This window comes from Labrus bergylta, chromosome 2, assembly GCF_963930695.1.
Source record: "Labrus bergylta chromosome 2, fLabBer1.1, whole genome shotgun sequence".
Taxonomy (NCBI): domain Eukaryota; kingdom Metazoa; phylum Chordata; class Actinopteri; order Labriformes; family Labridae; genus Labrus; species Labrus bergylta.
Genome location: NC_089196.1, coordinates 17,339,263 through 17,365,636, shown reverse-complemented (window position 1 = coordinate 17,365,636; position 26,374 = coordinate 17,339,263). Strand labels below are relative to the sequence as shown.

At 39.3% G+C, this 26,374-nt stretch overlaps 1 protein-coding gene and 1 long non-coding RNA gene across 2 annotated transcripts; one reads left to right on the top strand and one right to left on the bottom strand.

Annotated features, from left to right (window-relative positions):
- Nucleotides 1-483: 483 nt before the first annotated feature.
- ppil2 (peptidylprolyl isomerase (cyclophilin)-like 2) lies at nt 484-25,808 on the bottom strand. Its single transcript, XM_065966651.1, has 20 exons — nt 25,654-25,808; nt 25,437-25,486; nt 22,897-22,942; nt 22,569-22,631; nt 22,100-22,151; nt 21,639-21,690; nt 21,091-21,182; nt 20,319-20,408; nt 20,141-20,216; nt 19,835-19,995; nt 16,391-16,466; nt 15,223-15,329; nt 12,112-12,201; nt 9,566-9,599; nt 7,409-7,526; nt 6,319-6,375; nt 4,455-4,527; nt 3,494-3,556; nt 2,455-2,591; nt 484-765 (listed from the first exon to the last, which is right to left on the bottom strand). The coding sequence occupies exons 1-20, from the start codon at nt 25,683-25,685 to the stop codon at nt 663-665; spliced, it is 1,572 nt and encodes a 523-aa protein (XP_065822723.1). The 5' UTR covers nt 25,686-25,808; the 3' UTR covers nt 484-662.
- LOC136183302 (uncharacterized) lies at nt 6,165-16,933 on the top strand. Its single transcript, XR_010669131.1, has 2 exons — nt 6,165-6,413; nt 16,743-16,933. It is a non-coding gene; the product is annotated as an uncharacterized lncRNA (long non-coding RNA).
- Nucleotides 25,809-26,374: the final 566 nt, after the last annotated feature.

The following is a 26,374-nucleotide window of genomic DNA, read 5'->3' as shown; positions in this document are numbered from 1 at the left end:
AGTTGGGTGAGGAGAGTGAGAGTGTGTCCTTAAATAACCAGCCGACCAGCGTGGACATAAAGTGACCGAGCCCTGAGATTAATCTTTTATGTGCAGTCTCCTTGACTTTGTTACAATCTATAACTGGAGCTTTCTGTGGAGCGCCGTTCTGAATGATTATGGATACGTGATGCAGAAATCCATTTAAACCCCTGGGATTCAGGCCAAAGTAGCTGCATGTCGTCATCCTTTACCTTAGATATCCTGAAACCTCTATCAGTGACCACCACAGTCTGATGATAGGGGTTAACAAATAGGGATCAGAGCGTCCTGGGTTAATCTGTTTAAGGATAAAAGATATTACTGAGATGATTTAAGCCTTGCCTTGACTGTCCTGAATGATGACGTTAAGATAAGCCACTTCTTACACTGAGAATGTGTCCTCTGGATAAATGCTGATATGTCTTTTGCTTCACTGGAAAATAATTCTCAATGTACATTGTGTTCAATTTAAAGTCAAAGTTTATTTGAAGTACAAAAAAAAGCCATTTTTTTTAAAAAGAAAAAAATTGAATTAATCGTTTCACAGGACGACAAAACATCTAATACAATAAAGACAAGAGTTAATACAATATATGTTTGCCGGTAAAAACACAGACTGGTGACTGCTGAATGTGTTGTTGCTACCAGGAGCTGAAGTCTCCGAAGGTGGACTTGCCTTTGGACTTCTTAGCTGTTACTCCGCTGGTAGAAGGCTTGCTTTCATCTTCAGCAGCTGGACGTTTTCTGAGGGAGAAAGATAAAAACATAATCCGTTATTTTGTTCACAGATGTGTGATCTTGTTTCTCTGTGAAATGTGGCGTTTGTTCGGATGTATTCTTCCTTTGTACTGTCTTGATGCTCTACTCTTTTCTCTAAAAATTACATTTGCTTGTGCCTTTTATAATACAGCATACAGGCATTTCAGGTTTCTTCTTCATTGCTGAAGTCTGGGTAAGTCATTCAAATATGTGTTCATCTTTATTGTAGTGTGAAAGGCCAGGGGGTGACCAGACCAGAAGCTGATTCAAACAGGATGAGCAACAGTTATTAAAACCTTAACATGAACACACAACCATGAGAGCTGCCGCTTTGCGGTTTTTTCAACAACCGATTTCTCTGCATATATTTAAACAGATTGATTTTGGTAGTTGATTAAATGTAGCAAAACAGTTAACAAAAAGAGTCACATCAGGGGAAATCTAGTGCTGTGAAGATGCCATTAAAACCCTTTATATGACATCGCTGAAATAAAATGTCTTAAAATGTTAAAAAATGTGATGCTGTCTACTCAAAATAATATAGGAGATATTTTCTCCAGTAACCAATGATTGTCATGAATATTTAAAATTCAATCAAGACTTTAAAGACAAAGCACGGTTTCACATAACTCTCATTAACATGCATAGCCTAGTCGCTTGTATTTTAATAAGTTAGTTTAATCAATAGATAATTGATCACCTGAAAATAAAAAAACTATTCAAAGCACAGTAATTGTTACGATATACACGTTGTTGCAGAAAGCATCCTCCTGCAGACAAACCTAAAGGGATATTAAAAGCAGGTGCAATACCAAACGTGCCTTTTACATTAAAGTGGAAGGACTGCTATTGCAGAACATTAATGATGACTCTGCATAAATCTAGCTGAATGAATGTTACAGGTAGAAGGGGGCAGGAGGATTTTCCTATTCTGAAGTGAAAATGTCATCAAAGAGACAAAATGATGAGGCTATTGTCTGTTCAGTATGTACACCTTCACTTTGCTTAATGACAGTATTGTTCTGTTATTTTCATCAATGCTGCAGGAAACTACAATGTGTAAACAAGTTTTTTTTTATTGTTTTTGAATTGTCCAAAGGATGTTAAAGACATTTTTCTGAGGAGACAGAGACGATTTGAATAAAGACACAAAAACATTCTTTAATAAAAGAATGTCATAAAAAACCTTGTGGCTAACACAACTTTAGATTCATGTATACTTGACTCTCATGTTTCATGTCTTAATCATATTTGGGATTATACATTTCCTTCAATGCCAAAATTAATACATAAACTAATGTGAAATAAAGAGTTATCTCACACTAAAAACAAGACAACCCCGGACTCAGTGAGAATATGTTCTGGACAATAAACCTAAATTATCCCCACAGGGAAACTGAGTAATCTTTTTCCATAATTGCCATTCTGCACTTTATGGTTCTACCCATCTTGTGCTCCTTTGTGACAATGATGTTTTATCACCCACTCATTGTTATTCTGTTTCTCAAGTGGCTTTGATCAGACAGGGAGAGGAAGTGTAATGCAGATTGCGTGGGGGGGTCAGGTAAACATTTTAATAACATTCTGTCTTGAGAGTTGAACAAATGATCTAATCTGATGAATAGTAAATCAGTATGCATGTGCGATTGCGTGTGCGTGTGCGTGTGTCCTTACGTTGTGGCAGGGTTGATATATTTCCCCACACCGGCCTTGAAGGTCTTGGGTGCCTCGTCCTCTTTCTTCACAGCGACATTGGTCAGCTGCTTCTCCTCCTCTTGCTTCTGCAGCTCCTTCTCTCTCTCTGCTGCGATCTGAGAAAACAAAACAGAACAAAAAAAAGAGTAGATCATGTAACTCCACAGACATGGATACCAGATCAGAGGACACAGAGACACCAGACACCACAAAGACTTCATGCTCAGTGACTGTTACTCCCATGTTGACACTCCCTGCACACTCTGTATCTTAATTGCAGATGGGCCAACAGCTTCAGGTGTAAAAGAAAGCCTTAAATACTTACAGTCAGTTGACATGTTGTTCCAAGAGTTTGATGTGAAACAGTTCTGCAATATTCACATGAAGGCGATTCTTTTCTTGTGGTGTTTGCTCTGAACTCTACTTGATTATTTTGGATCTAAACTCAAACCCAGCCTTTAAAACTTTAATTACAGGCTAAACAGAGCAGTAAAAGAATCCTAATAAAGCTCAGCCAAGAGTTTAAGGGATGCTGGAGACATCTTGTGTCCAGCTGTTACACTTTTATAGGTCTAAGTACTTACATATTAATTGATTCTAAATATACATAAAATAGAGGAGTAGCTTTTTGTGTGTGAAACTTAGAAAGAAAATCAAACAGTTTGTGAAAAAGCACATCAGACAATAATTGATAATCAAATCAGAATACTTCTTAAAACATGTCTGTAGGTCTTGAGTAAATGATATCAAATCAGGCATGATAATACATCATTTTATCTGGAACTGTGTCCTCTGTCTCTTCATCTATAGCATACAGCTACAGCAATCTTAAAGGAGCATGACACTACAGACGTTTTTCCCTACTTCTTTTAGTCACATCAAAAAGACTTTGAAAAACTAAAAGGTTTTTGGTTTTTATTTGTCAGCTTCTGTAACTGTGTCAATTTTATCAAATTAATTTCACATGTTGTATCCTGAACCAGAAATGTTCAGTGAAAACAGACAGAGAAATACAAACCTGAGCGTCCGCCTCTTCATACGGGTCCACAAACACATCCGTACTTATGATCTTGATCTCCGACTGTAATTCAGAAGAAAAAAAATGGAATGCAAAAAAAAAAAAAATCACTTCTTTTATTTTCCTTTTTCAAATAAAAGTTTCTCCCTGCAGCTTGAAAAAAACAAAAACAAAGAACAGAAATTTTATCAACAAACATGAGACGAAAATGAAGTCATGCTTTTTTTTTTTTTTTTTTTTTTTTTTTTTTAACCTTTAAATACCAACGCTACATCTGCTAAGATTCAGGATCAATCGACAGAGACAACACTTCTAGCTTTTCGAAGACCAAAACGAGCGAGTCGATGGCATTTCTAAGTCATCTCTCACCGGTCCCCTTCTTCATTTCTCGTCTCAGCGGCTGACCTTTAGATGATCCATGTAAGGGTCAAAATAGCACTACGCCTGAGTCCTGCCCTCTTCAGCTCATATTCATGTTAGTCATCAAGGAACTTGAAATGATTTGGCACTTGAACTCTAATTTGCTCGGCGAGGGTGTCGGACAAATGTCAAGATAAGAAAAAACAAAAAAACCTATGGAGAGGTATTTGATAGATATTTCTTGATGTGAGGACAATAAATATTCCAGACATTCTAGATTAATAAGCCAGTCTTCATTCATTCATTCAGTCATTGTCTTATAAACATGATAGAAAATAATTTCTCTTGGAAAGCTTCATTCAGCATAAAAACAAGATCTAATCGATCTCAATCAATGATTCTTTTTTGTAAAGCGCCAAATCAATCACTTGACACCTTATCTTAAAGAACTGCATCCCTGATTCATAACAACTGTTATCTAAGAACACTTTATAAAAGCAGGCTAGTCATTGATTGCTAGACTTTTCACTTTTTTTTAAATGATTATTAACAGTGTAATAATCGCACATTAAATACGTGAATGAAACCATCAACAACTTACCTTCGGCTTGTCTGATTTGGGATCACTCTCCACATTCTCCATGGCTGTGAGTGTCTCAAATCCACCCACAATCCTACAAAAAGAGAAAAAACACAAAACGTCTTTTATCTGTAAGACATGCAGGAGCCACGAGACCTGGCCTTCCTACACTACTCCCAGATCACTTTCATCTTGGTCACAGCAAAAATATATAATGTGTGTTTGATAAATGTTCAATAAAGTCACTGCAAATGAAGCCATTTTTACCACTCAAAATGACAAAGAGAAGGTAGACTCATTCATGACAAGAAGAGGCGCTCCGAAGTTAGATCCAATCAAGTTTATATCCTGCGAAACCGTCTAGCAATAGAGGAAGTTGTGCAGTCCTCATTACTTCTCTCAGACAACAGTGAACATGATTTGCTGCTAAAAGTCAAGCTTTATAGCCTTTTTATGAGCACAAAAACTCTACACAAAAAGAATCAAATCACACAACATGTAGAGTCTGTCAAACACTGAGGGCCAAAAGGCCACATTTGTTATTGGCTCTCCTGCTGAGGGGCGCCGTTAAAAAGTGTGGCTCACACTTTGCTCTTTAAACTGAAAAGTCTTCATCAAGCTGCTCCTGTGGGGGGGACCTCCTGGTTTCAGGTGTAGAGTGAAAAAACAAATAGGAACTCGTATATCCAATGGCTAGCGGGGGGGGGGGGGTTTCCTCTCAGGTCACACGTGCTCTACGGTCATGTGTTCAGCCTGACAGAGGAGATCCCACACTGTGTGACACATGCACTTTACTTTATCAGACAGAACCATTAATTATATGTTAAAGCCAAAGAAATTCACATTTCACACGATAAATAAGAGTTTGACAGATTCTTATTTCAAGCCTCGGTTTCATATTCAATATTGTAGAGATAGGACAGTGAAAAACGCATCAGTTCACATTTGAACATGGGCTGCCGCTTGGAGGAGCCTCCTTATGTAACTAACCACTAGGCTATTGGCTCCTGAACATTTTTTCTTGTTAAATAAAATACATTTAAATCAATATAGGTGGATTAGAACATGGGAGTTACTTTAAATCCTAAAGTAATATCACAGAAGATTCTCCTCAAGCCTATTCTTGGAATAGAATTCAACGTGATGAAGCCACAGTTAAAAGGACCTCACTGTGGCCACACCTGAGCATGCAGACTTCACATTATGTATAGATCTGGTAAAGTGGTCGTACATGGTCAGCCCCATTAAATGTGAAAAGACTGCAGTCTGAGAAGGATTAAAAAAAAAAAGAGAAAAAAAAAAGGTAGACATGAGGTGAAAGCAGAAGCTTTTAAAGTGTTGACCATGTGAAGAATCAGTCAGGTGAAAGCAGTCTGAATAATTTTAGACAACAGCCAGGACTTTCTAGAAAAACCGTCTTAGATCATACTCAGCTCAGCTCAGGGGAGAGAGACAAAAAGAGAGAGGGAGGGAGAGAGAGAAAGAGAGAGGGATTCAGCAGCTACTGAATTCTTTACTGCTGTCAGCCAGGAGTCAGACTGGAAGTCACAACACTGTTTGTACTGTCTGGACTTCCAAACAAAGAAATATAAATTTGAAGAATAAAACCAGAGGGTGAGAAAGAGAGAGAGAGAGAGAGAGAGAGAGAGAGAGAGAGAGAGAGAGAGAGAGAAGGAGACTATGAGGAAGAGGAAGAAGAGACAAAAAGGAGAAGAAGAGAAAAAAGAAAGATCGGACACAACTGTTTGTGTAAATGACACTGATTGAGCAAGTCTCTGTCATGACTGTCAGCTTTGGTAGCCTTCTGTCTCGGCAGCTACAGTACACAAAACAAGCTAACCCAACCACAGTGGAGTCAATTTTAATATATATAGAGAAGAATTACCTTCCAAACACTGAGTGCTTCCTGTCGAGGTAGGTGCACGATCTGAATGTGATGAAGCTGAGAGGAAGCAGAACACACAGAGCAACAAGAAATATGTGAGTAATGAAAACATTAGAATACACAACAATATCATGTGAAGAATATAGAGAAAGTACAGTATTTTAAATAAGTATTACAACTGTGTTATTATATTATGATCTGAATTTAAAAGCATAATAACCAATATACTCCTATCTGAAAACATGTTCGTCGTGTGTGGTAAGAGTTTTTTTTTATTACATGGTTTGGAAGGACTAGAAACAAGTCTGTACTAAACTTCTGAGAATACAGTCCTTGAGGCCGGGAAGATGCTAAAGGTAAGGTAGCACAATGACTCTTATGGCGCTTACAGATTGCCACTCTGAGGTGGGATACTGACGGCACTGTTATGCCTGGCCTGTAATGTGTAACACACGGCTGTATAATGATGGAACAGTTGTTACGCCACTGAGCCGCCATTGGAGGTAGAAGCAATGGGAGGAAGACTTTGACGATGTGTAACGTTTGAGCCGGCGAGGTGGAACAGCGCTCTGTGTGTGTGTGTGTGTGTGTGTGTGTGCGTGTGTGTGTGAAGCTTCCACTGTGTGCTCACAGGCCTAGCGTCTCTTGCTTCTGCAACGGCATAATGCAAAGTGAATTAACACACTGGGACACCAATATCACACCCTTATGTGATCAATGTGTATGTACAAGCGCAGTATGACAGCAAATCAAATCTGTAAAGGGCTTTAGACAGCTGACTCTGGCTTTAGGCAAACAGGGGTGGTATTACTAGACAGCATGCAAGTGACAGAGGTTGGGCCTTTCACTTTACTTAAAAACAACATAAAAATCTTTGACCATAGTTTCAGTTTTAAACAAATAAAGTCAAACGTACAACTTTTTCTTTGAGAAAAAATTAACAAATTAACTTGTTTATCAAATTCACTCCTGTGGGGCCTCAGCAAAGAATTCAAAGGTAAGTCAAAAACAAAAAGATCATTCCCTGCAGACTGACTTTCTAGCACAGAGCGATAGTTGAAAATGTAAGGCTGTTAAAATAATTTCTTACAACTGGGATTTGTTTGTGTTTGGACCAGAGTTTGCCATGCTGAGAACCCCGCGGCCTGTGTGGGACAGGTTGGGCTGAAACTCGTCCTTGAAAGGCTTTCCCCAGAAGGATTCCCCTCCTGGGATCAGAGAGAGAGAGAGAGAAGAGGGGAAAAAAAATGGGGAGAACATGTATCTTATAATTACTACAGGAAATCCATTTCAACATCTTCAAAACCATGGGAACTGTTGAATCAAGTTTTATGAACTAGTGAGAAATGTTTGTCCAGTGATGTCGACACCAATTCTAAGAAAGCAGCTTATTTTTTGCCAGCTGGTGTATCTGCATTACACAGCTACAGTACGTGGTGTGTCACATTATGTGTGTGTATCTGCTGGAGTTTAAATGTATAATGCAAAGCAAAGAACTACTCAGAGGCTTTTGTGCGGCAGTCAGCTTTGTGACATTTCTGCAAAATTGATCTCCTCCCAGACATTCTACCTAAGTACGACTTTGATCATACGTTAAAGGAGAGCGATAGAGGGGGATAAAAAGATAAATGAACCGTCTCCAAAGGGTTAACCAATTCATCAAACTGCATTTCCTCTGCTTTAAGTTGAAAACACAGTAAAGCCTTGAACTTCTACCGATTGAAAAGGTTAAACATGAAAAGAGAGAAAGAGACATGAAAACATCTTTCATTGACTCTCAGCGGTGAAGCATCTCCACTAATGAACACGTTACTTGGAAATTTTTTAAAATATGGGTTTAAGTGCTTCTGGTTTCTTATTTTTCTTTATAAACCTGGGCCACCCACTTGGAAGACTATAGCCTCCATAATGGGGCGTGCACACTAACCGCTGCGCCACCAGCGCCCCGGGTTTCTTATTTTTTTTAATACATGTCTAGGCTTTCTAATAGAAGAAAAATGTAAAAACATGTCTTTCACTAAAGCCTGGTTATGAAGGGTGTGGATCAACGAGGCTTAACTCAAGTTGGGGAAAGAATGAGCGCTACACTGAGCAGACTGCAGGATGTGACACTCTTTTCAATATATGTATGTGTGCAGGCAATGAACAACTAAATCAAAATTGTTTTTTTTTTTTGTTTTTTGACTCTTGATTAATAAACTCCAAAAAAGTATCAAATCATTGTTCCACATCTTATTTTATCATCTCTACACACAACAATAGATATGAGCATATATTCTGCATAAAATCAGATTTATTGTGGTGAGGAGAGAGAGAGAGAGCGAGAGAGCATACGAGAGCCAGTTTGTTTAGAGTCCCTGTGATTGGCTAGTTACATGCTAGCTAACCCTGAGTGGTTGTTTGATTCAGGCTGGACGTGTTGTTACCTATTGTTCCTATAAGTATCAGAAAAAAACAATCACACTCATTTTTCTTATGTTGTGACCCAAAATAACCTCTGCAAGTTCATTACTTCATTACTCTATGCAAAGTGGTCAACATTCTAAATATAAAGTAAACAACAACATGAATGGCAATAGTCCTTTACTGCTGCTGTCTGTGGAGAGTCATTGTTCTTATTGATCATAGTAAATAACCAGACAATCACGGCACGATTGAAACGACAGCAGAAATCAATCGTACAAAGCCAGTCAAAGATCTGCTCACGTCATCTGTTGACACGTTTTTCAGTCCAGGTGATGAGGAGAAGGTAAGGAATTCTGCACCTTCATAAATCTGTCACGTTGGACGCAGTTTTGCGTAGGGCTCAGAGACGCCCGCAGACATAGAGCGCTCTTTGTGCTGCAGACACTGCGAGCAGCACAGGCGACATTAAGGCAGGAAATTAACTGTGTGAGGCAGAGTAGTCAATTTCACTGAGCTGCCTCTTAAACTGGCTTTTGAAAAGAGGGGAATTACTCCAAATGCTGGTTGATTGGTTGTTCAGCACACCCCCATTCTATACCCTACACTCAGCCCTCTACCATTAGATCATCTCCCCATCTTTTCTGTTTGTGTGTGTGTGTGTGTGTTTAAGGGTCTGCTGTGCTCCCATGAGCCTTTAAGGGGTATATTTAGAAACACTCTTGACTTGCATCTCGAGTTGCAAGAGGTATTTACTCAAAGCAACAAAAAGGAATTATAAATCATTAAACACAGATGGTATTATGTCATACTAAATGTGGTTTGAGTGCTGTCGTCATCTTACCTGTACCGGTGCCAGTGGGGTCCCCTCCTTGAATCTTGAAACAAAAAACACTCTGTTAGGTTTGGTTGACGTCAGCTGCTGCACATGAAAGCCAAAACCGGGTTTGTCCAGCGATTTGTCAAGAGCTGCTTCTTCTACTTACATTCAAATCGGAAAATGTCTGATTGCTCTTAAACAGTCAAGCTGTGACCTTACAGTATTTACTTTAGTGTTTTATTTTCAACCCGGTGGGCATGTTCCTGTTAAGCACTAGCAGCCAGTGAATACGTTTAAAGGATAAAGGCCTCTATTGTTCCTTGTAAAGGCTCAACTTTCCTATTAATGTTTATATAGCTAAGGACTGCTCTGTGCATTTCTTTGGACGTCTTGTTTTAGCACACACTGGGGGATTCTGACTGCTGGTCCTGCTGTGGAGCAAAGTTGAGATGAATGGGTCTCTGTAATGTTTTTCTGTTAAGAGGCAGTGAAGAGAAGCGTTTAACATGCATGCGAGACCATAAGGTCATAAAAACAAACCCAATATTCTTATAGATGTGTGTTTAGAATTCTGTATGAAATCTTAACTGTTTAAACAAAACTCTAGACTCTAATTCTAATGGGCTCCAATAGAGCCAAACATATCTCTGTCTCTCCTGATTAGGTATGCAGTTTTAAAAACAGCTTAAGTTGTGATCAGGACTCTGCGTCTCGGGGACTCGGCTGTATTATCTGTGTTTGTGCTGGACGCCGTCTTTGACAAACTTGTTGACCAGAAAGAATCCTGAGAATGCATTAATGCTCCCTGGTGAATAGAGATAGCAGAGTCGTAAAAACAACAATGCTGCAAACTAATGTTAAAATGGTCCAGGTAGACTTGGCAGACGCAAACACCGGCATCACAATTGTCTGAAACCGTTCTTCACTGTTTGAGCAGCTCGTTGGTGTTCTGAAAATTCTTTTGAGTATCATTCCAGGATGTTCCCTTTAAGACCTGACAAACTCCTTTAAGTGAAGCAAGGGCCACAGCTGTGATCCCATTAACACACTGTTTCAGAAGTGTTTGTTGCTATGAAATTATTCTCTCCAAGGCCACTATCCTCTCCTTTTTCAGCTGTGATAAGTCGAAGAAGGTGTAAGAGGCTCAGTAATTATTTATAAACAATTCAGTGGCCTCTCTCTGTATGAAAACCACAGGATAGAATGAAAAAAGGTAAGGGTCCTCTTGAGACCAGATGACCACTAAGAGCCACTTTAATTACGGGAGCGGCAGCTTTGAAAACACCTGGAGCAGCGGCTGATCAAAGACCTGTCTTTTGAAATTCTCAGTCTGAACCAAGAGGCTGCAGTTTGGGGAGGGAGTAGGAAACCAAAGCAGTGTTTGTTCATTCTGCATGAAAAGAAAATACATTATTTTTAAAAGAGAGGTAACTGATAAGTAGATAAAGTTGTTATTAATTCATTGTTTTGCCAAAAAAGATAAATACATACATAAAGAATTCATAACAAAGGTAGCCGATTTTTTTTTTTTTTTGCGATGGTGACTATTATACCTTAAGGAGTATAACTGACTGGTTTTTGCAATTTATACACTTTTAATTAACATCATTAGTTAGTTTTCAGCAGAGAGGCAAAGTTAAGTTGGCTTATACCAGTGCTTCTCAAACTATGGGGCACACCCCCCAGCACAAGAGCACCATTTAAATGGACAAATGTACCGTAAAAATCTGGAATATAAGGCCCATTGGTATTTGTGTGTTGAGGGGTCTCCCAGAAGGAAAAAGGATTAAAGTGTCTTCCTGCGTGACTTCCAGCCAAGTCCAAAACATGCTGTTTCTGTGCAGCTCTTTCAGGTGCAGTTTTAGTTCTGTTTTTCACCATGTGGAGTTTGCACTCCTGCTAGCTAACAGTACTCAAGTTGAGCTCTGAGCCTACGGTGATAGTTGTGAAGTACAGACCCACAGCCTGCGAGCAGCGCTGCCCACCTCCCCATGTCACTGTTTGTCTTTAGTTGGGAGACTTTTCAATCAAACAAACACATCACCAGTTTGTTTCCTTAAGAGTTTACCACTGTCTTCTTCATATGAATGAATATGGCCATATGAGGGAGAACAGCTGTTAGAAAACTGGCATCGCCAGCCTGGCCCTGCATCACTGATTATCTCAGTAAGTTTGGAGCAGGGATGGGCCACTTGCAATACACAAACACGTCATTGGTCTGCACTTGAGCACATGACGCTGCATGTCTCATCATTTTAGAACTGGCATATTGGTTGTATATAGGACGCAGCACACTTTTTAGTAAAGAAAGGTAATAGAAGTGCGTCTTATTTAGCAGATTTTTGCAGTAACAGACCTGAGATTGACCCTTGGTGAACCCATGAGTGAAACAGGATAGAATAGAAGATTAAGAATTTATTATAACAGAAAAGGTTATTTAAAAAAATAGGAGCTTAATAAGTTGTGGTTATGAAGCCTGCTGTTGTGCATATGAGAAGATGCTAAAGTCATTTAATGTTTGAAGGGTTTGTAATCACAGAAGAGCATGTCTGTTTGGTTGAAGTCCTTACCATGAAGTTTCGGATGGATCTGTGAAACACCGTCCCGTCATAGTAGCCTTTTTTGCACAGACGGATGAAATTCTCTCCAGCTTTGGGAACCTGAAGGACAGTGCACGCTGACATTATTAAAAAAAAAAAAAAAAGACATTCATATTTATTCATCACCTCAAATGTGTTATCAAAATACTTAAAATTCCCTGCCACTCTTCAGCTGCGCTGTCCAATAAAACGCAAAGCAGCCCAAAATATAACTACAAGAAGAGGAACTACAGAGCTGCCTTTAGGATGTTGGAAAGATGTTGAGCTACAGATGGAGGCTATATTTCAACTTCCAGGTAGAGCTGACACGACTGCAGGTAGCTTTGCATTCACAAAACCACACTGAGTCACAAACTCTGTCTGACCTGCTTCAAAGTGTTTTTTCTATACACATTGCTGTGTGATGAAGAAGGGTTCATCTGTTGCCTCAGGCAGCCCATGTGCCCATACAGTAAGGAGCCAAGTTTGGTACTACAAAGCAGTTTGTTGATGTAAAAAAAAAAAAAAAAAAGGAAGCATCTGGATTTCTCATCTCGCTGAAGGTAAATCCTGGGTCATGAAAACAACTTTGAGGCATCTTGTAAATAATTAGAACAAACACTCACTGACAGTAACTCATTTTGACTGTCTGGCACTCTTTAAAATGAGCCAGTATGTGTCACCAATGAGGGAGGCGGGGCTTAAGACGGTGCCGCTGGTAAGGTCTACCAGTGTCTGGAGGGACACTGTGTTGTGTGTTTGAGAAAGTGTGTGTGTGTGTGTTTGCGTGAGAAACTAACTTTTTCCCCTTGGCAACAATGATTGGTTGTTTCCAAGAATCACCAGATGCCTTTGAATGAACCTATTTTTATTCATAGGCCTTTTCCTGCGTGACAGGTCTCTTCCAAGCTCGGCTGGTCTTATTTCCACATATGTCTCCATTTTGCTGTTGGGGTTCACTGCTCTGCCAGCTTTTTGCTTCTCTTATAATCCCAGATTTTCAAAGCACTCTGGTTCATATTGGCTTATTGTTTCTAACCACTAGACAAAAAAAATGGATTGACCTTTGGCAGTAAAATGGATTTTTCAATGGCAAAAAACACCAGAAACATAATGTAATATTAAATTGTGTGTATCAACAGAAAATAGAACATTCATTCATATGAAACATTAAGCTTTCTTCTTGAGTTTTTAAACCAGACGCTCTCACGTCAGAGATCTCTATCTGTAACTTGAAGGCTTTTTCCACATCTTGACTCTGCTGCTGCCCTGTAATTGAGGTTAATTATGCTCGTCTGCATGCTTGCTGCTGTGTTGGTGTGTGTGAGTTAAGCCTACTGGGGAAAGTTTAAAATGCAATCAAATTCAGAAACATGCTCTGCTGCCTAAAATGGTCTGTTATCAGTGATGTCAGCATGGAAACAATGTTTGCTGACGCAGACAGAAAAAAACTTTGAATATATGCATGCTTACAAGCCCCCTCCCTTTTAAAAGTTATTCTCAGGCAACCAGACTTTAAAGTGAGACACAAAAAATAAGTGGAGTTATTTGATTGACGTTTTACTCTTGAGGAATGTTGGTGAAATAAATGTCTGGTAAGTCACTTTAACTTCACAAGGAAACCTAATCGAGATTGAACCTAGAGTGATGACAGTCCTCGTCCCATTAGTGTTATTATTAACCAGATAAACAGTCTATATTCCTTGGAAAAATCCAATACAGCATCCATCAAAAAGCAGTGGTTGATTCATTGAAACAGGTTAAGCTCCAAAAATGGAGAGCAAATCCAAAGAAAAGGAAACAGATTTGACTTTTGGAGGAGGACAATCAATACTAGAGAAAGAGTTATTTTGATCCCTGTCAGAGTGTCGTCCGAAACCAGATTAGTTATTACATCTTATTGCCAATTATACAATCATGGACAACTAAACCAGGATTGTCAAGACTGCTACTTGAGTCTTGATGTACATGAATATTCTTTTTAAACCTGTCAGGGTCAACTGATTTCATCCCAGTGAAGTCATCTACCAGATCCATCGTTCTTTTAAATATACCAAAGTTGTACGCTCCTCAATATCCTGTCATTTCATCTCAGTCATCTCTGTCCTCACACTGACAATTGAAATATCTCTAGCTGGGTCAGCAATGGGCATTTAACGGGGAGGTGGACTCTGGGTGTGTTTGACCCAAAGTGTATGTGACAGTGAAACAGCACTCATTAATTCATAAACAGCAGGCCACAAATAGAGCTGAAATCTTGTGTGAAATCCACTGGGGAGTAAGACTGGGAGGGGGGGGATGTGGGGCGCACAGAGCAGGTTGTCTAACCGCTGCAACTTTCCCCTCATTATTCTGATTCGACAGTTCAGAAGCCAATAAAAACATAGCACATGAAGCGCCTGGTTACCAGGGCAGAAATACATTCCTGGAACTCCTGCTGTCTCTCTGGAGCCCAACACCTAACCTTTAAAAAAACAAGGCACACAAAGACATTTCTGCTAAGATGTAAACCTGGCAACCTGCGGGACACACTCTGCAAGAGGCTGATTTCTGTGTTTTGAATGATTCACCTTGAATAGCATTTAACCAGCGGCTCAGGCCAAACCCACGTCACAACATAATTACTGCAGAACCCTGTGCCAGCAAATTAAATCAGCTAAGTCTGAGGTCAAAAACACCAGGCCTCATTTAAAAAAAATTGCTGTTGCTGATTTTAAGCATTGATCCGCAAATCCACTCTAAGTCTCCAGAGCATGACCATAACTTTTCATTTGAAAACCTTTATCTCCTCTGACTTCTTTTAACACTTCCTGTCATGAAAATACAGATTTAATCTATGAATTAAAAGGAAATTTAAGGATCATTTCCCCTACATTATTTATGTGGAAAATCTTTTTTTTTTTTTAAAAACACACAAAATGCTCAGTCAGTCACAAAAGAAAAAACTGTGATTCTCTTACATGAATTCTCTCTCCTGTTATCTTTTGTCTTAAGTTAAAAGGAAACAGAATTTAGGGTAACTAAAGCAATCTTTTCCAAAATACAGCAAGTGTTGAGTGTTATTTCTTCCAGCTGTTTGTGTGTAAATATGTGTCTTGTTACCTTATCACAGTGCAGTTCCACATTCAGGACTCCCTTATTCGTGGTAAGACGGACGTAGCCTTTTTTCTTCACATACTGGTAACGCACAGTGTCATCCGCAATGGCATCTAGAACAGAAAAAAATTTAATTGTTTGATAACTTTTTTTGATTTAGTCTGGTAAGTTAGTTGCTAACCATTTAGAAAAATTATCGTAAGATTTAATTGATAGTTTTTTTACATGTTAGATGTTGCTGCAGATACGATTTCTGACAATCCTAAGAGTCTCTGCAGTGAGCTTTATTGATTTATATACCGGTAATACTCTCATATAAACAATCTTTAATCAGCTAATTCTCATTCCACACACATGGGCTAAAGAGTTATAACCATTCAGACTTAACATTTTACAGGAAAGTGGTTTGGTAAAAAAAAAAAAAAAAAAAAAAAACAAGACGGAAAGGGGTGACGAATGACCATCGGTAATTCCCAGCCCAACTTTACACCCAATAATGACAACCCAAATATATATTTAATTCAATGTCATAGAGGAGATAGTTTAGCAGATCATTTTCACATTAAGGAAGCTGTAATTTAAGAATATTTATGTTCTTCTACAGCTTAAACCGTTTAATCATAGTCAAAGTATTCAGGGTGTTGTGTCAGTGAAAAAGAGTTGATACAAACATCATTTATCCTTGCAGCTGTAGTACCAATCCTTACACAGTTCAATATTATAACCTAACACTTTCTATTTAGGATTAAACATTGGGTCTACAACATGTCTCAGTATTCAGTGATTTAAACTAAAGACACAGATCCATAAAAGTAAACAGCCTAAGACTCTTCTTCAGAAACCTGAACTGGGTCACTAAATCCAAACATGGTCCTCCTCTTCTGAAGTATACTGAACCTACTATGCAGTTGCATAACAGAAAATCTCTCTCATGATGCAGCTCAGAGACTGACAGGAGACGAACACACAGTCAAACAGAGCAGCTCCCAATTGCAGCAACGTTCGACTGTGTGTGTGTGTGAGATCGCAAAGCTGCAAAAAGAGCAGGCATGACTACTAGCCTAGTCTTCAGTGGATAAAATCAAGATTAAAGCTACACGAGAAAGATGCGCTGAAGGTTTCTGTCTGCTGGGACTTAAAAAGAGGGCTTTATTTGTGTGAGGTGTTCACTTGCCTGCTTCTTGTGTTGTGGCAGGAGTCATCGCTGTGGATGTGAAGGAGGCAGATACTCTGCCTGTCGAGTAGTGGGCCTAGGGGAAGAAAAAAAAGAAAGAAAAAAAAAATGCTTTTAAGATATGTTGTTTTAAGCATATATTCTCTTCTACGACTACAGCACCTTGAACAGTTAGAAGTTTAATGATCTACTCAAGGCACCTCTCTCACACCAGCTGCCCACATACCATTTGTCTAGTACAGAGGTTGGCAACTGGTCGCCCCCGGGCCAAAGCTAGCCTGCCAGCAATAATATCTGGCCTGGAAGATTATTTTGATTGTGAGTGATTTTTTAATTATTATTTTCTTAACAGCAACACCATGACTATCAGTGACGCCAAGGAACAGGAAGTGAGCAGAGCTGTAGACACTAGACAGCCGTCATGGCAGCAATGGTCATCACCAGACTCCCCTCATCTTGGTCCAGTACATGCTGGACCTAAGTCCTCCACTCCATAAGCAAAGTCAACATGAACTAAGCAAGAAAATAAAAACCTCTTGACTACCTGTTTATGTACTGAATGTATTTAACATCTGCACAGTGTGCTTGCAATCAACCGAAAAATCACTTGAATCTTTGGAACGGAACTGGACCTTTTTAATGTGACTGAATGCATTTAAATCTGCTTCAACGTAGGTCAGTGGTTTTGACATCCTAGATCTTTTTCTTGAGTTTTATGTCTCAAATATGTAATTGGGTTTCTGCCCTTCTTGGCCAGGACATTCTTGAAAAGGATCTTTGGACAATTAAGACTCTTACTCCTTGATCCAAGTTGAAGTTAATATAAAAAAATCTGAAAATAAAAACTAAAGTCACCAAGGGGGGTTCAGGGGATGATAGGGATCATACAGAGGACGGGATGAAATATCTTTGATTAAATGTGTTTGAAAGATCAGAGAAAAGCTACAAAGAGAAAACGGATGATGGGGTTAAACACTCCAGTATGCCTTGGGTCTGCCCCGGGATTTCCACCCTGTTGGAATAGCCCAGAAACCCTCTAAAGCGAAGCACCCAGAAAGCATCCTCATCCTGAACCACCTCAGCTGGCTTTTGTACACAGAGCTCAGTCAGGATTGTCTGACCTCCTTTCCCATCTTTAAGGCTTGAGCCAAGCTACCCAATGGAGGAAACTCATTAATGCCACGTTTATCCACAGTATTTGTCTTTAGCACACTACCCAAATGTCCTGAGCAAAGGTGCGGGCTGGACAGGATCAACTTTAAAATCAAAAAACCTTGCCTTCCAACTGAGACTGATTGAGGCTTCCCACATGAAGGATTTGCTGCTTTTCTTGGTATTATATTACGATGGACAGACCATCCTTGGGTTTAGACTACACTCAGTCACTCAGGTTGAAAGATAGATAAGTTGATAAAAAAATATGTATTTTCTTGCAGCCTGAATCCATCCCCTTTGTCAAATGTACTGGAAATCAGTAAGTGCTATATACGCCTGGCAGGTTTTCTGCTCAGATGCACTTCAACAGGACAGACACTTTCTCATTAAAAACAGCCTGAAGCTTCATCCTCCAGTGGAAGAATAATCGCGCCACTCAGCCCACACCTCTTTCAAGCCGCACACTTGGCTGGTCCCCCTTGCTAAGTGGTGCATCGAGTGCAAACCAGCTTAATGACAGCCTCTGAAGCTTCTGTGTGATTAAGAGCACAACATCCCCAGCCCTGAGAGATTTATAACATCTCATAATCATTGGTCACTTAAGATGCTTGGAGGTTCTTCGAGGCTAAATTATAGTAGAACACATTTGCTGCATAGTAATACACAAAATCCAAATATATCCCCAACAATGGAGCAGGATTGGAGGACTTATTTAAGTCAATAGAATAATTTCTCAGGATGATAAAAGAGGAGACGCGAAAAGGGATTTCAAAAGTCTACTCCTCGGTTCTGGTTTAGCATTCTTCTGCTCCAGTTCTTGTGAAGGCGCATGAAAGCGCAGACTTCACCTTGTATGCTCCGCCTGACCTATATTCCCTGTTCTCTCAGATGCTGTCACAGCAGCACATCGACTGTGAACTTGAGCAGAGAGCAACCAAGGAAAAGCGTGGAAGTAAAAAAAAAAAAACAGACGTGGCATAGCATCAAAGGATAGCTGATAAGAAAAAGAGTGTGGATGCTGTTTAAATTGAATCAGACATCCCCCCCCCACCCCAGTCATTCAAGGACACAGTGGTGGTGGTAACGTGGCTGCAGCTGACCTTTTTTGTTATATTTCTTTGTGTTGATTCCCACACAGTTAAAGCTGACTTATAATATATTATATACTGATCTGTAGAAACATAACAAGTATCAAAAAGGTCTTTAAGAATTAAGAATATAAACCTGGTACATTTTATCATAGTTATCTTTCATTTTCTTACTGATATGCCTTGGTCCTTTTATATCTCATTTGATATCTGTAGTGTTATATTATTCATCTTTCTCTCAGAGCACTTCAGATCTTCTTTGTTCTGCTTCTGGATGTTGTTTGTCTCATTGCCCACAGCACTGTCAGTGTATGACTGTGTATTTAGCTCCCTCCGGTGTACAGAATAAAAATGACACCTACTGTCACAATTGACGTTTTATAAAAAATCTTTGAGTAATGTATTGATTTATTTGACTTATGAAGTCTACAGTTACGTTTCATGGCTTTATCATAACATTGGAAATGTTCTGTGGTGGATTTTTTATTTTATTTTATTTTATTTTATTTTTTTATTTTCGTGCCTTTAATGCAGAGAGAGGACAGTGGATAGAGTCGGAAACCAGGGAGAGAGAGCGGGGAATGACATGCGGAAAGGGGCCACGGGTGGAGGTGAACCCGGGCCTACCGCTCGAGACGAGAGTCTCAATACATGGGACGTGCGCCCTAACCATTGCGCCACCAGCGCGCCCCCTCTATGTGGTGGATTTTTTAAGTCTTGTATGACTTAAAGCTTTAGAAGGACCCAGTAAGTTGACCTTGAGTTGGCACTTGTTCCTCAAAAGACCGATGCCACTTTCAAATTCCCCTTTTAGTTGAATGCTCCATGAGGTCAAGGGTAAGCCTCCTAAATATAAAAAAAAAAAAAAGGACCTGGTTTCTCAAGTCAGCAAGCAGAGAAGCAAACGTGGTAACAGTTCATGGCGTAGCACAGTGAAAGAAAAACGATATCCAGTCAAAAAAGTGTTCTGATGAGAAGAAAGTTGTTTTGTTACTTTTGGGGGCAGAGCTACTGAAAAAAAGAAAGGGACAGCAAGGACAAACAATATATTTTACTTAAAATAACTTTGATTAGCCCAAAAAAATATTAGTCATCAAAGATTTTTGTTCCAGTTTTTTTTCCCCGTTTCATGTCCCTTTTACATTCTCTTTCAAGCCAATCAAGTTCAGAATAATTGTACCATCCTAGTGAGTGTACTCACAGCGTTTAATTTGTCTGTCTTCTTGGCCACTGGTTCCTTCATGGTGGAAGCTAGGAGCTGATCCCCCTTGTAATCTTTGTACAGTTCAGCTAATGTCTCCCTGGTCTCCAGATTGGTACTCTTCAGGTGGTACGCTGGGTCCAGTTTGGCCTTTTCCTCATCTGAACAGAGCCAGGGAAATACAGAGCAAGGAGCAGGAAGTGGTTTAACCTTTGTTTTAGAAGAAGGAAGAACTCCTAGACTAGCACCTGAGTAGAATGAAACAAAAAGCATACTCTATGGCAAAAAATCACTCATTGAACTCACCTGGATCCAACACTTTCAGGTTGTTCTTTACATGGAAGAAGTTGGAAACATTGAATTTATCCAGGTTTGTGGGGTCCTACAAAGACAAAAACATATACATGTTCACACAGATTCAGGGTAAAGTTTCCATAAATACAATGTTACAACTTTGACAAACTGAAGCAAAGCAAAACCCCACCTGAAGCGTTATGATGTCCTTTCTGGTGAAGGGCTCATCAGTCAGCAGATCTTTGAAACTCTTGGTCTTGATGTTGAGTTCCTCAACAGCCTGGGTGTAAAAAGAAATACTTAAGAAAACAAATGGGGCATAGATGGTCTAGCTGTTAGGTTGTGCCCCCTGTACAGAGGCTATAATCCTACAAGCGGGCGGCCCAGGTTCCAGTCTGACCTGCGGCTCCTTTCACTCCTCATTCCCCCCTCCTCTCTCTCTCTCCTGATTTCCTACACTATCCACTGTCCTGGCCAAATAAAAGGCAAAAGCCCAAAAATTATTCTTTAAAAAAAGCATCTCTTGGGACACAGTAAGGTCAATTATTCAGACATGTTATGTTTCATTTTCAAATATTCTGATTTCTATTTCTGCTTGTTTTTTTCTAATTCAATAATTATGAAAGACAGCCTTTAAAAAACTGTATCTAATTCGTCAATTGAATTTGTTTTGTTTGTATAATCAGAAGAGCTCGTCGCGAACAGCTTGAAATTCTCCATTTGTTTTGAAAACAGTACATGTTGTGTAAAACTAATTTGATGTGATGTATGGCAGCATCTTGTGAAACCATGTGGGCGGAGTATCTGAGTCGTATCACCCGAATCTAAATCAATAACATCTGTTGTGTGTGTGTGTGTGTGTGTGTGTGTGTGTGTGTGTGTGTGTGTTTGGGTGTGTAATTTTAGACATCGATCTGTTCCACAAAAGTTTCTGTGTGAGGAAAGCGTTTGAGTTCACCCACCTCATAAGAAAACACGTTGCCTGTGACCTTGTTGGTAACAATGTGGGAATTATTTGTGAAGACGTTGTACAGAACTGGGCAGTGATACTTTCCTGGAACAAAATGAAAAGAGGAAAAAAAAAAAAAAAATCAGAAGCAAAAGACCAGCAGAGTATTTCTCCTCTGACATCCACAGGCTCAGACCTCATCTCCTCCAGAAGTCAAGGAGTTGCTCATGTAATGTCCTCCCTGCTGAATTATATCATCTCTCCCACATTTCCCTCCTCCACTTGCTTTAATTTGCTCTTATCCCCTTCCCCAAAATTACCCTCTGACACTCTGTAAGTCCCATTTTCTCTTTCAAGCTGCTCTCTCACACAGAGGTGCAATAAGATGTGTGTTAGCTTGACCTTTTCTTCCCTAACTACCGGCTGATTTTAGCGATTAGAAACAGAAAATGGAACTTGTTCAGCTCAAATGGCATAAGCAACCTTTTTGTTTTACCCCCATTTTCTACACATCTGCATTAAGATTAAAGTACAGTAAAGGCATGCAATGGGCATATTTACCATCGTTGTTCTTGACAAAGTTGAGCTTGATGAGGGACTTTGCTTCCAGTTTCTGTGGAAAAAAAAAGAAAACCTGTGGTGTTAGTTTACAATCTTAAATATTTTTTAAATACACTGGAGCTGATGTTTTTGGAAGGTTTTAAGCTCAGCAGTTCAATAAGTAACATATCACAACCTGTATATGCATAACTAAATGCAGAATAAATAAATCAAGTTCCTCACCAGCACAACTGTCTACTTTGAGGAACGACTCAATCAAAATAGTACATAGTTCTGGTAGCTAAAGTCATGTAAAAATAACGTGTCAATCCAAATTTTAAACCTGTATAGTAAGGCTGCGAGTTTTGGTCACTGAAAAATAAATATACTAATCTAAAATGAATCATGCAGGTTAATATACAGTAGTCAGGGTATTTATAGAGAAAAGAATGTTGGCTGATTTATTAGTCTTGTTTTCTTGCCTCTCCAGTGGCGGGGTTGGTCCCATACTTCTTAATCCACGGGACGATGCTCCTGAAACACAAGGTATGTGTTTATAATATATGTGTCATAAGCTTGAACAAGGATGCTGCTAGAAGCATGTGTTGTGTCTAACTGTTTGGAACATATCTAACAGCTACAACAACTAATAGTCCCAACCTAACACCGTATAAGAACTGTCAATTCATTAATTTATAACAAGTGTATGACCCTGAAGCATACATGGCCACCATGTTTCTACTTCATATGACATCAAGTCTGTCTACTCATTAAGTCCTGTACTAAAAATGTCTGAGACATTCCAAGTTGTTCTTCAAACTTCAGAGAATACACAAGTAAAATGTCCTGTTTTTTCAATTAGCAAATGAAAAGATAATTTTGACGAAATCATATCATCAATATCATCAATTTTAATTTATTTTATCTTTGAATTGAGCATTTTCTACTTACAGCAGGTCAAAGACGACTCCCTCCTCAGTGCAGACCGGATACTCAAACGGTTGAAGGGACAAGCTGAATTTTTGGAGGAAAAGGTTGAGTCAAAATGACACAAATGATTTATTACTTACAATTATACCAGACAAACCCATGTCCCGCTAGATTGTCGTAAATAAGATAAAATATTTTCCCCAGCCATGCAATATAATAATGAAAAGTATCCTCCACTGCTGGTGGATAAGCATGGCCAAAGTTTAGCTGTGCTCTCAAAGAAACTCACTGAGCTATGAGACAGAATTGATGAACTTCTCCTGGGGATGATAAAAAGGATTCTTCTTACCTGCAGTGATCAAACGGAAGCCGTCGGAAGTTTGACTTAGGGATCTCTGAAATGTAAAAACATGGAGCAACATTTAATATGATGAAACATCATAAATTACTTGTATTGAAATATATCCACTGGACTAGTAAAGACTGTTTAGAAACTGAGTATCAGTACACAGTGTGGTTTCTGTGGGAAGAAAAATATTTAGTATACAAAATCATGTTTATGTGTTTAGTCTATAATATAATTTATAATTGTACCCTTTAGACCTGTAAAAGAAATTTAAATAAAACCTGAAAGGACGGTATTCGAATTAAATGGCCACAACTGCTATACATGACAAAGCTTGCAAAGGACAAAGTAGAGGGAACGCTCATTTCTGGAAATTCACGACCTGCACGGGAGGGTGTGAAATCTATAATGGGGATACAATCTAAGAAATGTACAATCTCCCTTGAAGACAAGCTTGATGTTGAACTGTCTAATGAAATGAACTTTTTTTTTTTTTTTTTTTTCTAAAATCGGTTTAACGACCGCAACTTCAGTAAGGAACAGTCAACTTTTAAAAATGTTTCCTCAGGGCAGGCCAGCATCGATGTTGATGAGGGCATGGTCCTGAGACTCTTCCGTAGCATCAAGGAAAGGCAAAGTCCGGGACCTGATGGAATTGGAGGACGCATCCTTAAGAACTGTGCTGTAGAGCTGGCAGGGATTTTCAGTTTTATCTTTAAATTGTCTCTCCACATCCACAGAGCTCCTTGTTTATGGAAAGATTCCATTATTGTACCTGTGCCCAAAAATCATTTTCCTAAGGCACTTAATGACTTTAGACCTATAGCGCTTAACTCTCTTGTAATGAAGTCATTTGAGAAAATTGTAAAGGACTCACTTTTAAAAACTGTGGAAGCAAATTTAGATCCATTACAATTTGCATATAGGTCAGGCAGGGGTGTTGAGGACGCAATGGGCACTTTGTTAAACACAGTCCTGACACACCTTGAGGGGGCCAAGACCCTCACACGCTTAGTTTTTATTGATTTCTGCTCAGCTTTTAATTGCATACAACCACACATCTTAGCAGATAGACTCAAGTCCATCCACAACATTGACAGTGGTCTTGCTGGCTGATGGAATTGTTAACAAGAAGGTCACAGCGTGTGAGAGCAAATGGCATCGTATCAGATGTTCTTTATTCCTCTACTGGATCACCCCAGGGATGTGCCCTTTCTCCCCTTTTATTTGTATTATACACAAATGAGTGTCAAAGCAGACATGAGAACCGGCACATCATCAAGTTTGCAACTTGGTGATCGTTTCCCTCCTGAGCACTGATGAACCAGATCACGGTCCAGTCGTGAGTGAATTCACAGACTGGTGCAGGTCATCCTTCCTGGACATTAATGTCCTAAAGACTAAAGAGATGACAGTGGATTTCAGGAAAAATCCCTCTGTCATTTCCCCTGTTTTTATTAACAACCAGGCTGTTGAGGTGGTGCACCAATACAAGTACCTGGGGACTATCATCGATGACAAACTCACCTTCGAGCTCCAAACTGAAGCTGTCTGCAAAAAAGCTCATCAGCGTACGTGCACTTTCTGAGGAAGCTTAGGAATTTTAATGTTGACAGCACTTTTATGAAGATGTTTTACTGAATCAGTTTTAACATTCTGCATGGTGACCTGGTACGGATCACTCAGCATCAAAAACCGCAACAAAATGCAGAGCATTGTTAAACTGTGTGTCAAAATCACAGGATCGTCCCTTTCTGACCTTTCTTATTTATATAAAACAAAGTGTCTTAAGAAAGTCACAGTCAATCTCGGCAGATCAAAGTCATCCTTTGTCCAAGGATTTTAAGTTGCTGCCGTCAGTCCGCAGATTCAGTCTGCCAGCATGCAGGACAAAGAGGATGAGAAACTCATTTGTTCCTGCTGCCATCACCTTTTTAAACCACTAACTGTGTTGCCTCTGCTTCCATCGGTCTCTTAACTATTGTGTTTATTTATTGTCCATTCTATGTTGCGTGCTGATTGCGGGCTTTATGTGTTTTGCTGCTGACTGCAAGACAAATTGCCCTCTCGCAGGGATAATAAAGACAACCTTGAACCTCAGAAAAAAAAGGAGGGAGACCTGATTAGACATTTGTTTGGTACAACAAGTCACAAGTCAAACAGTTAAGACCCTGGCCCCCTGGTCTGAGAGAATAGTCCTGCTATGAATTCTGCAATTGAAGACCGAAGGATCATATTTATTGAGAATGTTTGATTCAAAAGTACAGTCATATCGTGACCTGTAGATAATGTACAGCTAAAAACTAATAACTGATAACAATTGGAAACCCACAATAAAAAAAATAACAAACGTCTCATTATTAAATAAAGTCATCAAACACTGTAACAACCTTAATTAAGGACGGGGGAGTTTGTTATATTTGTGTTAGCTACTTTATCCAGTCTTACAGCATTTAATGAGTTTATATTCATATACAAATATACTCTGTAACTTTTGTTTACATCAGGTTGGGAACATTAGACAAATCAAAATCTGAACTCACCTGGTCGCTTCCCTCCATAAAAGTGTGTGTACTCTGTACAAGTGATGTACCTGTAGGTGGAATAATACCTCATATGAACATGAACTCTGAAGTAATTCCAGATTTAGGTTTACGTGAACTGGCTGGCTTCGTAGGTAAACATTAGCTAATTTAGCTTAGCTTAGAACAGCCACAATAACAAACACAGTTTATTGTTCGGGATAACTTTGATACTCACATTTTGTCTTTTTGGTGCTGCCGCTTCCCCATTTTGAATTTTCAAGTTGGCTCAAACAATTATCAGCGAAAGAACGAAAAACTTTACCAACAAAACACAACACAGCCCGTTCGCGTCAGTTTACGCGTTAAGTGACTTCCTGTTTAATTTCTTCTTCTACTTCTTCTTCTACCAGTAGAATTCCGGCAGTCTGTACACTTGTGCTGCCCTCCGCAGGAAGAGTTTGTAGTCTAGCTTATATTTTTAGGTACGGGTCAGTTGAATGAGGACATTTGTTTATAGCTCTGTTAATAGGTTGTAACTCCGCTTGAGGGAAAAATATAAATTTTAAAGATAAAGAAGAACAACCCAGATTAATTTGTACGTCCATGTCGTGTTTAACACTCACAACAACCGTACTCTACCGCCCCCTATGGGTCAGAAAAGTTCATTTTCACAATGCTTGATTATGATTATTTACAACCCCAATTTTTTGGGGGGGGGGTTGTAAAAAAAAAAAAAAAAAGGGGGACTTGGCCCCTTGGTTAGGAACCAATGCTCCAGAACATTTTCAGATGTCTGTTTTACCCTCTGCAAATTTACAGAAAATATACAATCATCGTAAATTATAGATTCCCTAATTTAAATTCTCCTAATGACATGCTGAATATCCATACAAAGGAGGGTTGTTTTTGATCATCCAAAGGAGATAAGAAAGCTTTATGAGAAATATGTGTCTGTT